Source organism: Oncorhynchus nerka, linkage group LG10 (genome assembly GCF_034236695.1).
Source record: "Oncorhynchus nerka isolate Pitt River linkage group LG10, Oner_Uvic_2.0, whole genome shotgun sequence".
Lineage (NCBI taxonomy): Eukaryota > Metazoa > Chordata > Actinopteri > Salmoniformes > Salmonidae > Oncorhynchus > Oncorhynchus nerka.
In genome coordinates, this window is record NC_088405.1 from 50,216,295 (window position 1) to 50,228,882 (window position 12,588).

Consider the following 12,588-nt stretch of genomic DNA (forward strand, 5'->3'; position numbering starts at 1 on the left):
AATGCCATTTATCGGGTCCGGTATTGATTTTTCCACATCATGTTTGCTAAAGACAAACATTACCTGCCATAAAGCACTGATGCCACACAGACAGGCCTCACGATAAATAATAGATAGGGGGCCGGCAGGACTTTGATGACCGAGCAAAGCCAAAATGCTTTCAGCAGGAATTGTATGTAATCATAAATCACTCTTCATTTCAGAGAACATTCCAAAATGGATTCTCTCTCCACCTTGAAAGTCATTTGACGTGTTATTTATAGTCGGGCTGAGAGCGCTTGGGAAGGCAAAAAGAAACTAGCAAGCCCTCAGCAGACAGAGCAGGATGGGGAGGCACTTCAGTCAACACCACCCCGTCACATCCTCTTCTCTTGTCACTCGTATACGCACACACACATGCACGCGCACACACCGTTAAAATGGGATTAAAAATGAAATCCAGCCATTCTATTCAGTCTTAACTGTGAAGTCTTTATAGTTGATAGACTTTCTTACCCTGTGCGGTAGGCCCATCTTGTTTTAACATCCAGCTTACAATACAAGAAGATGATGACCCAGTGACTTGAAATCGCCATTGTGTTTTGTGTTTGGGACGTTCCGTGTAATTTCTGCAAACCATGACACTCACCATCTCAGATTGCTCTGAAAATAAGATAAGCATTCCGGGGAACATTATTTTGCTGAAATATCACTTGATCTCTGACAAATTAAGCTAATTGATTGCATCCCAAATTGGCCATTTTAAATGTATAGGATTCATATAATATTCAATAATTATAGCACCCAACATCTGATTTGGACCAAACTTTTTTTCTAACAATGAGTAAGACATGAGGAATCCAAAGAGGTGGTCAGAAGCTACCCACGGATCCCCCCACACACCATGCCAATCCCACCCCAACGACCAGTATATAGTTTCAGTTTTCTATGTCTGACAAGTAGTATGGTTCTGCGGCTCGGAAGTATTGTTTCTTCATCCTATGCAATGTATTCTCAGTGAATTTGTTATAGTTTCTCCCCCCCCCCTGTTCAGATAAATGAGACAGAAGTTGTTGGGTTTATGTCCCATCCTATCATCCTGATATAACCAGGTTCTGACCACTAGATGGTACTGTTCCTGCTATTAGGTGATTATTTTCTTAAGAACCCCCCAATTTGCCTGGTGGAACTGAGCTACAGTGGCAGTACAAGTGCAATGCTGAAAGGGAGGCACCGTGAGACCCAACACGTTGCTGGCAGCAGTGCGATAAGGGACAGAGCGAGAAAAATCACAGCACCTATTACAGAAATGATTGCAGTTGATATGCAGCCATTGTCAATTGTAGAGGATGCCGGCTTCAATACCCTAATGGCATATCTGGAACCAGAAGAAAAAACGTAATGGCCCTGATGGAGAAATTGTACAATGATTGCTCTGCAAGTACATAGTACGAGCGCTCAAACACCAACAGATTGTAGACGTCTATGAACACACTTGTGGTACATCACTGCAACGAGCCATCACATTGATGAGAAGTGGGACATGAAGTCCCATGTACTGACAACTGAAAACATAAAGGGAGAGGAACACAACAGAGAACCTAAAACTGCATTAATACCATCGTTGTTGAGTGGGTGGGGAAACAGCAATAAAGTGAGCGCTGTCTGGTAAGTAGCCAGGACTGCTGTAGATTGAACTACACTGACCCCTAGCGGTTGTACGCAGCACCATATCTGAATTGTGAATTCACGTCTTGGTTTTTTTTGTCACAGCCTTAGTTTCAAATGCTAACTTTTTAGCATTTGTGGCACACATCCAATACCATCCAATGCTAGATGCTCTGGTGAAGGCATAACTGCCGAAACACATTAGCCTGCCAGGCCGAAAATAAAAAGGTGAAATCTTTTTGTAATTTTATTTCCATTTTGTGACACAAATGCTAAAAAGTTAGCATTAGACACAGTGCCCAACAAAACCAAAGCATGGATTGCTGTCATAACTCAAACTGGAAACCAATGTTATTTTGTATTTTGGGTGAACTATCCCTTTAACATTGATCATTCTTCAAACTTACCATCTAGTGGTCGGAACCTGGTACTATCAGGATGTAATGTCTATGAACGGGGAAAAAAAGTCACAAAATTCATTACATAGGATAAACAATCATTTGAGCCGCAGCTCCATACTACTTATCAAGACATAGAGAACTGATACTACATACTCGTTGTTGGGGTGGAATTGTGGTAGGGGGTCCATGGTCAAAAGATAACCCTTTCTTTGGATTCCTCATGTCATACTCATAGTTAGAAAAAAGTTTGGTACAAATCAGATGTTAGGTACTATAATTATTTAAAAAATGTATGAATCCTATTTAAAAAAAACGCAATTTGGGTGCATTCAATTAGCTTCATTTCTCAGAGATCAATTTTTTTTAAACAAAATAATGCTGCAGGAATGCTAAACTTATCGGTTTCTAACAACAAACGATTTCAAAACAATCGGAGATTGTAGGTGTCAAATCGACTCGTGCGTTATTTTACCAGACAATTTGTTGTCGTTTTAAACCTGACGACAAAGCAAGAAGTCTAAGTGCAAGTCAGAGATGTGTCAACTAGTAAAGCTGGAGATTGTTGGCTCAGTTCCATAATCACATGTCCTGCTAATGGAGGCCCTTCATGACAGTGACTGGAGGTCCTACCAAGATGGATAGTTACATTAACACAACAGCAGGGAACGGCTCAGCAAGATGCCGGCTCCGTTTGCTTTATTGCCTCTCTATTAAGACTCTGCACAAGACCAGTTCCACTATGAGAACGGGAATAATTGTGAATCTCTGTTACTGTTGTCCCGGGAACACAATCGATTTGCCATGATACCATTCCACTTAGGCTAGCTTGTAGAACGTCCTTGTAGGTTTTACCTGTGCTGACTTGCTACCTCCCATCCAGCTCACTTGGCTGTTGTCGAACATTTCAAAATAAAGGTCCCGTGTGGCTCAGTTGGTAGAGAATGGCGCTTGCAACGCCAGGCTTGTGGGTTCGATTCCCACGGAGGACCAGTGCAACAAACAAAAAAAGTCAGAAAACGTATGCACTCAATACTGTGGATACACTCACTAGTCTGGATATGGGTGTATATTAAGCGAATAAAATGTCAAACGTAGGCTATTTAAGGAATATTAATCTAACGACTGGACAAAAGATCTGCAATGGCCCAGGGGTGCTATGCTGATGAAAATTATTTCAAGGTCAAATTATTTAAATTAAAAAAACAAATTGACAGAATATTTGTAAAGCAGAGAATTAGGCCTACAATTGGCTAGACCCCCTTTAAGAGACTTTCATACATCAAACTCACAGATGTCCAAAAGAGAACTAGCCACGTAGACCAGAGGTCCCCTGTGTCACCCCCTGGTGAGCGTCAGAGGTGTGTGAACAGGGGACTGACGGGGTGCAACCAACAGGAACACCCTGCCTCACACAGGTGAAGGGCCAGCAGATGGAAAACAGGTGTCATTAGGGGGCCACTATATTCATAAACAACTGTTCCTTGTCCACGGCCACCTATTGCACACAGACCCAACACAAAGACAGAGGCTGGGGAACCTGGGGGAAAAAATGCTTGTCTGACCAACCTTGACACAGAACACTGCCTGCACAGAAATAGACTGGGTCATCAGTGCAGTGTTGTCACCCACAGTATGGGGACCAGCTGGCTTGAAGTTTTGCACCAGCAAAACCAGAAGTGGGCCAGAGATATTCAATTTGCACACCATCAATCATAGTGCTGAATTATAGCAATAGGCATCTGAGCTGTCATTTTTAATATTTATTTTCCTCCTCCATTGCATAGCGAATCCCAGCACTGGTGAGCTCCTACAGTGGATCCCCTGCTGGCATCAGTTCTTTGCCTTGTACCAGGTCTGTGCATGGACTGATTTCTGAACATAATGAATTAGAGCACCTGTATTCTTTCCTGTGCTATTACTGGGGCTAGATTCTTATTGGTAAGCCCAGGTCATCATTCTGAATGAAGAAAACCATTGCATTGTCTTACCAGAACATTTAATGAAACCAGTGCTGGGGATTCATCAAAGAGTAGGCCAGCTGGCCTATAGTGAATTACAGTGGAGGCTGCTGAGGGGAGGACGGCTCATAATAATGGCTGGAATGGAGTGGTATCAAGTCAACCACATGGAAACCATGTATTTGACTCCATTCCAGCCATTATTATGAGCCTTCCTCCCCTCAGCAGTCTCCACTGGTGAATTAAAATGTAGCCTAAGATCAACCCAGTGACGTGAACGGAGTTCATATCATTACTAACACCGTTTGGGAGTAATTGATTACATGTCATCGGTGACATGTAATCTGATTACAAAAAAAACTAACTAATTAGTTACGTAACCAGCAAACATATTGTAATTGGATTACAGATACTTTTGAAAAACTAGATGATTACTTTTCGGATTACTTTTAATTTTAGAAAGGATGTTTGAGAAAAATACACTATGACACCTTTCTGTTTACTCAATTACATTAAATTCAGCATTAAAAAGAAGCTGCAAGTATGTTCCACCAGAGTGAGTCTGTCCACAAGTCAGAGACCATGACACAACAAATGCGTTTGTTAGATAATTGGTCTTCTTTTAATGTCCTTTAAAGTCATCTGCACCAAAAGCTGTTTGCTCCTAACAGAACTCCTCTAGGTGAAGTGAAAGTCTGTGCCTGGCATAATCCCTTAAAAGACCTGCGCTTGAAAAACAAGAAAAAAGCGGCAATAGTGTCCCTCTTGAGATGCCGTAGCCAGCATTTCCTCAAAATAGTACAAATGAATCTTAGATAACTATGTGTGGGGTAGTATTTTCCAAGTGAAACAATTTGCATGAAAATGAGTTTCAATGAGTCTCTCATTGAATGACAACAAACACTTAATTGAAGAATCCATACTGTTGACCAAGGGGTAAAGACTTCCGCTACCGAACTTTGGCTTGCCTCAAGAAATGTTTGTGTGTGCGCATTAACAGAGGAAAAAAAATAATATATATGATGGGAAGCATGCAGACGTCTTAAAGAGAAATAATCCAAAAGTAACAAAGTAATCAGATTACATTACCGAGTTTGGTCAACCAAAAAGTTACATTACTGATTACAATTTTGGACAGATAACTGGTAACTGTAGGCCTAACAGATTACATTTAGAAAGTAAAATACCCAACCCTGAAACAGTCATGGGTGTGTTAGGGATTTGAGAAATACGCATGTAGACGTTTTAGTTTCAAAATAATTATGTAGAATTACAATTAGCTAGGTGAAGAATGTGTAAGATAGCATCACAGACTCATCTGTGTCTGAACATTTGATCAAGCGATTTCTATTCTGAAGAACCTGATAATGACATCTTACATTTCATATCCTGTATTGTCTAGTTAGCATTTATAAACAGGTAGATAGGAAAATATACTGTATGTGGTGGTTGGACACAAACAGTTCTACATTTCATTGGCTAAACATGGGTAGCGAACGCTAAACCTAACAGTAGCCCAGGCTAGTCACAATGACAGTGCATGCTTCGCTCAACTGAGAGCAAGCAGTAAGTTAAGTTAGAGAGATGCCTTTACTAATGCTAGCTGTTTGGCTGTATATTTTACCTTTTGTACCATGTGCAAACGTTGGTTGTTGGGGTTAAATTTAGTTAACTAGTTCTTCACATCAAACATGGACACGAAAGCAAGAATTCAGATAGCTGATAGCTAACATTCACACAGACGTTGCCATCAAGGAAGCTGATGACGTTGTCAAAGTTAGCTACTATAGCTATCGATGTTGAAATGGTGAGCTTATAAATACACACACACATTTTTTACGCGTTCAGAAAATGACACGAATTGCTAAGGCTATAGCTAGCTAGCCGTTTTATATTCAAATGGTACAGGTATACATGTTAGATATTCCGTGCTCTTAATTAGCAAGGTAACTCCCTAGCTAGCTGCTAACGTCAACAACAAGCGGCTAGCGTTAGCAACAAACGCTATCAGCCGTTTCACAGTTTTGGATGAAACCTTTAGACAATATTCTTGCACCCTCCCCAATTTCAGAGGCACAGTTATCAAGAAACAGGTTGAAAGTACACACACTGGCAAACCAACAATAGTTTATTACCTGTCCCGAGTATGATAACATCAAATTCGGATGGTAGGTTGTCCGCCGCCATGGTGAGCACTGTATCATGTGACAGAATAGCTGTGACGTCACATGTACGTGCGCGTGTGTACACACACAGACACACAATGATTAAATCAAAAAGTATCCCATGTATTTTCTCTTAAATAATAAACATGAGTGATATCATATTAGTAAAGATGTAACTATAAGTAAACTAAAATAGAAACACCGTACCTTCAACATCCAATATTCCATAATATAGTAGGCAATGGGAGATTAAGGTGATAACAATAACTCTGCTCTCATCCTTCTAGACCTATCGGCTGCCTTCGATACTGTGAACCATCAGATCCTCCTCTCCACCCTCTCCGAGTTGGGCATCTCCGGCGCGGCCCACGCTTGGATTGCGTCCTACCTGACAGGTCGCTCCTACCAGGTGGCGTGGCGAGAATCTGTCTCCTCACCACGCGCTCTCACCACTGGCGTCCCCCAGGGCTCTGTTCTAGGCCCTCTCCTATTCTCGCTATACACCAAGTCACTTGGCTCTGTCATAACCTCACATGGTCTCTCCTATCATTGCTATGCAGACGACACACAATTAATCTTCTCCTTTCCCCTTCTGATGACCAGGTGGCTAATCGCATCTCTGCATGTCTGGCAGACATATCAGTGTGGATGACGGATCACCACCTCAAGCTGAACTCGGCAAGACGGAGCTGCTCTTCCTCCCGGGAAGGACTGCCCGTTCCATGATCTCGCCATCACGGTTGACAACTCCATTGTGTCCTCCTCCCAGAGCGCTAAGAACCTTGGCGTGATCCTGGACAACACCCTGTCGTTCTCAACTAACATCAAGGCGGTGGCCTGTTCTTGTAGGTTCATGCTCTACAACATCCGCAGAGTACGACCCTGCCTCACACAGGAAGCAGCGCAGGTCCTAATCCAGGCACTTGTCATCTCCCGTCTGGATTACTGCAACTCGCTGTTGGCTGGGCTCCCTGCCTGTGCCATTAAACCCCTACAACTCATCCAGAACGCCGCAGCCCGTCTGGTGTTCAACCTTCCCAAGTTCTCTCACGTCACCCCGCTCCTCCGCTCTCTCCACTGGCTTCCAGTTGAAGCTCGCATCCGCTACAAGACCATGGTGCTTGCCTACGGAGCTGTGAGGGGAACGGCACCTCAGTACCTCCAGGCTCTGATCAGGCCCTACACCCAAACAAGGGCACTGCGTTCATCCACCTCTGGCCTGCTCGCCTCCCTACCACTGAGGAAGTACAGTTCCCGCGCAGCCCAGTCAAAACTGTTCGCTGCTCTGGCCCCCCAATGGTGGAACAAACTCCCTCACGACGCCAGGACAGCGGAGTCAATCACCACCTTCCGGAGACACCTGAAACCCCACCTCTTTCAGGAATACCTAGGATAGGATAAAGTAATCCTTCTCACCCCCTCCCCCCCCTTAAAAGATTTAGATGCACTATTGTAAAGTGGCTGTTCCACTGGATGTCTTAAGGTGAACGCACCAATTTGTAAGTCGCTCTGGATAAGAGCGTCTGCTAAATGACTTAAATGTAAATGTAAACAATAAATAACAACAAGATACACTGCATCAGCATTGATGAACACCTCCAGTAGTCCTAAAACTTTCCATCAATCCCTAATATCTCAGGCATTCATATAGGGTAAGAGGTGTCTTAGTTTTGGTCCATGTTTCCCAGGGGACCCTAATTGGTGGGGAACATGTACAACATATAAAAGCACCCCAGACCCACCTGGCCAGATTAGAGTTTGAGAGAGTTCGATTAAGATGAGTTGCGGTGCAGCGGTCTATGGACCAGCCCGTAACATGAACGGGCAAAAGCGATAAGGGAGGAGCGCCCTTCTCAAATCGAACAGTACTCTATACCACTCGGTCATGTTGTCAACAATCGTTCAGAAACATACAACATATTTTTTTCCATAAAATATACAGTATGTTGAAATTCTCTAACTAGTTTTCATTGTGAAGGCAGATTACATATTTTTTTATCAAAAGCAATACATTTTGCATCTGAAAACACAGAATCCTATTACTCCACATGCTTAATCTATGTGACTTTGTTGTGAGCCGACTTCGCCGTCCGTGGCCGCTGGTTCTGGTTCCAAAGCGAATGCAATCACTTTTCCCCGGTGCAAACTCCGCCCACCCGGGCCAGATAATCGCATCCCCTACCATTTTCCCTGAAGGTGGTCTGTGTGTTTTGTGCTGTGTTGTTACTGTGCAAGTCTACTTCTGAGCCAGGGTAACCATTTTGTGACTATGCTGTTTTGAAGAAATGTTTTTGGTGTGGTTGGAGTTTTCTGATAAGGTAGGCTATTTGTATCAGTGCTGATTGACACTGGTCGACACAATCCAAATGTTTATTGCTTTGTAGGTTAGGGCTATGACACTGCAATAAGGTCATTTTGTTTTTCAGTTGTTTTCATGTGTTTGGAGACACATTTTTGTAGTTTAAGGAGTCTTAAGGTGATTGTCTTTTGAATTAAGTTGTAATTCTATTCACTGTTTATTTTTAAATGCAGTGGATGGCTGTTTTCTCTTTTTTCTTTCATGCTGAAATGATTTGTCACTGCTTTTGTTCAGTTGTAAATCAACCAGGAAAGCCTGTGAAAGCATGGCCTGTGAAAGCATGGCCTGTGAAAGCATGGTCACACTTTAGTCGCGAGTCTGTTTTCTTGTCGGAGTTATAAGAACCTGTTTGTGTATCTTTTTTAGTGCTATCCTGTTTTTTAACAAGCAAACCTGAACAGTGCTTGTTTTGTTCAGGTATATATATACGATTTGCCTAACTAGAGTTATCCCTAAACAAAATGATCAAACTGAGACAGGCTTCTGAGGGATTTGCAATAGGGATGAGAATAAAAAGGCAACATTCTGAAATGGTCAGAATATGATGATGCATATGATCATCTTTGTGCACTGGTGGTTGCTGCATAACCTTCTTCTCCTTCTTCTTCTTCGCCTTCTTCTTCTTCTTCTCCTTCTTTTCCTTCTTCTTCTCCTTCTCCTTCTATTCCTTCTTCTTCTTTTTCTCCTTCTTTTCCTTCTTCTCCTTCTCCTTCTTTTCCTTCTTCTTCTTCCTCTCCTTCTTCTTCTTCTTCTTCTTCTTCATGCAAAGAAACGTTAAAGGTGCATGCCGCCACCTACTGTGCTGGAGTATGTGGTCAATCACGGTTCACATTACATTAGGATAAAAAGAAAACACAAACATCTAAATCCATCTCCCTTATTATTTACTACTAAGTTAAATTAAAAAAGAGCCATACTAACTTCCATCAAACACTCCCCCATTCCAAAAATCCCTTTCAAACCTCCCCAACCCCGTCCAACCTCAATTAACCCATACACATCAATCTTTCCCTCTCTTCACATACTTACAACAATACAACAACACATGCTCCACCGTTTCATCAAGCATACACTCCGGACACAAGCCATTCACAGGACGGCCAACCAAATATAATGACGAACTCAGTAAAGAGTAACCTAGGCTCAACCGGGCATACTTCTCCTGGTCGACAACTGTAGATGGTATACCCCACTAGCCACATTGGCCAAGAGCTGGCATCACTACTGTCAATGGCAGAACATGGCAATGACCCAATTCTGCGTATAGGAACTGTTTCAGCCAACGGACAAATACTGAACTGAACTCAGGTAAAGTATATATTTGTAAAGATTTTCATCATTGTCCTTTCTTTCCTTTCTCCATCTCAGCCAGAATGAGGTAAGCTTCACAAACGTCCGGTGGTTGACTGCTGCTTAGCCTGCAATCCTGTTAATGTATGCTGTAAACTTCAGTGGGTTGGACTGATTGCTTGTTGAGTGATGTGCTGGTTGTAAAGGTAATGATGGATTGAGTGTTGTTTCGAAAACGAACATGCATTTAAAAGAGTTATTATGAGGGTTGTAATTTCCCTTTAAATGCCGTTTAAATGAATGTACACTGTGTCTATTTCCTGGTTCAATACATTGAAAGAACACGAGGTCAAACTAACCTGATGATATAAGCTGCACCTGGCATACAGTTAGCTAGGAGCTGTAGACAGTAGTACACATTACCCACGGCACAATTCAAGGTCTATTCCACGTTAATTCAATGTAATTTAATTGAAATGACATGGAACAAACATTTATTCAACCAGTGCGTAGTTTGACCATTTGGATTCATTATCATCGGTTGCCTTTTGTGGTTTTAAGTGCTTTCTAAAAGCCCTGCAGTTAAAAAAGAACCAGACTTGAGGGTACTTCTAAAAACATTGTTTAATTCTACACAAGTAGAGGTCATCTCCATGTTCATTATTTCATTCAAGTGAGTCATGGTTTTAAATTAGTGACGCTTTTCATTACATTGATAGGACACTTGTTTTGTCACAAAAGCATGAGATGCATCATGCATTCCAGACCCAGACAACATACTTGTCTCAAGTACTGTTCAACATTATGGGCAGCAGCTATTTGTTTGTGCTAACCAGGCATTGTGCTGTAGAAACTTCACTAACTTTTGTTCCCATCCCGGAGAAGGTTTTGGGCAGTAACCTACTATGTCACCAAGCAGAGAGAGGGTTCCTTGAGAATATTGAGACTTGCTCATTAGGTAGTGTTTGCAGCTATCCCCGTTGTTTGCTGGGTCAAGCTATGCAGACAGGTGTTTATTGGTTTAGAGGAATCATCAATTGATCATCACCGGTCTCCTTTTCAAAACTCTCATATAACTTAAAACAGCCCTGACAGATGGCTGAAAACAAGCATTTTCTCCCCCCCCCCCTCCTTTCCCTATTAAATTTGAACCGCAGTGTTGAAGCTTTTAACAGGAGTGTTTGTCTCAAGTTTTGTGATGCAGGGGTGTCTTGGTGTCACTTGCTTACTCTCGGGATATGCTTCTTTTTTTAATCCAAGTCAAATTAAAAGAAAAAACCTGTGTGGTTTGAAATGGTTGGAACAGTTTCATCCTGTGCCATTTAGGGGTATGTTCAGAGGCGGTTTTCCTGGCTGTCTTACAAACGATCATCAATGCAGCAAGCACTGCCTTGCTTTCTGAGAAAAATCAAGAACTCTTTATCTTCCAAGTGCCCACACCTTTCCCTGTTCACTTCTATGTGTTCCGCTTCCTTTGATTGTTGCTTCAGAGAACCGTTAGAGATGTAGCTAACTCTTTATCATGGCTCATGCATTTTAAAGAGTGTCTGATTGGCTCTGTTTCATTCTAGCTGTGGATTATTTGGAGGGGGGGGGGGGGGTATGAAGGTTTCTTAGGCCATTCGTCCTCCTGTTCCTTCTACTTGAAGGGATATGATATGGAGAACCATGAAGTTAACCAGAGCAGTGCAACTTGACAGGTGTTGAGGGTGCTGTGAATAGTGGTATAGTCAATGAAAGAGACTTGGATTTCAAGTTCTCTCAGAACTGGACAGACAACCAAGTGGAATCATATGATTAAGGGCTGTGGTTATATGTAAATCCTGAAAATGCAACCAGTATTCAAAGGGCTTATTCAAAGATTTGGCTTGAATTCTATCAGCTCTAATAAAGCTGAACTTTTTGTTCTTCTTTCTTTTCAACTTGGGGAAAATATGTGGGGAACAACTTACAATTAATACATCAAATGAACACATAGAAAAATATAAATAAATGTAATTACAATGTGATTACAAATATAGCAAGATGACTTTCAAGATGCCAAAATGGTTGTGACAAGTATTCAGGCTCAGTGATTCAGCTTTATAGACCAAACCACATCCCAAGGCAGAGAATAGATTGGCGGTCTTACTTCAGGGATCAGTCACCCTTCATTTGGCAGCAAGCATAGCGGAAGTGTCATTATATCATCAATGTGGGCCTTCTTGAAAAAATTAAGCATGGCACCCACACTCAAGTAACAAGCTTGTCCTTTTAAGTAGAATTAAGGAGCGATATTTTATTTAAATTAAGAGTCCATCAGCTTTTTGGCACATGTCACAGCCCAAATGGATTACTTGACTCCTGTAACATTCAATCCAGCAAGAGACAAGAAAGTGTAATGAATTTGAAACGCTGTAATGGGCATGAGTATCTATCACAAGTGACAGTAAAATTAGGAAAACATTCAATTACAATCACCAGTAATATATTGTTGTTATTGATTTGTGTGATGCTTGCATTAATAAAAACATTTCATTATTCTGAAGGGAGATGGTGTTCTGTATCTGGCCCCACTGCAATATTTCACATTACAATAACTCTAAGGAAGGTTGCAAAATTGAGATGAGGCAGTCATTCTCTCTCTCTCTTTTCTCTCTCTCTCTCTCTCTCTCTCTCTCTCTCTCTCACTCTCTCTCCTTTTCTACGTCTCCTGTCTTTCACACAACCGCTTTGTCTGCAGTCTGCATGGTGCATAGACTATAATGGCAAGCATACAGGAATGGATG

At 41.9% G+C, this 12,588-nt stretch overlaps 1 protein-coding gene across 3 annotated transcripts in view; it reads right to left on the reverse strand.

Moving 5' to 3' along the window:
* chm (CHM Rab escort protein) overlaps positions 1–6,221 on the reverse strand; it is a 36,379-nt gene extending 30,158 nt beyond the window's left edge. For 2 of the 3 annotated variants that reach the window (XM_029670176.2, XM_029670175.2), the window contains exons 1-2: positions 6,142–6,190; positions 2,055–2,094 (exon numbers count right to left, since the gene is read on the reverse strand). In XM_029670176.2, coding sequence (XP_029526036.1) covers positions 2,055–2,094; positions 6,142–6,162 — 61 coding nt within the window. In that variant the 5' untranslated portion in view covers positions 6,163–6,190. Of the gene's footprint in view, positions 1–2,054; positions 2,095–6,141 lie in introns of all 3 variants that reach the window. The other variant, XM_029670177.2, reaches the window with a different exon arrangement.
* Positions 6,222–12,588: the final 6,367 nt, after the last annotated feature.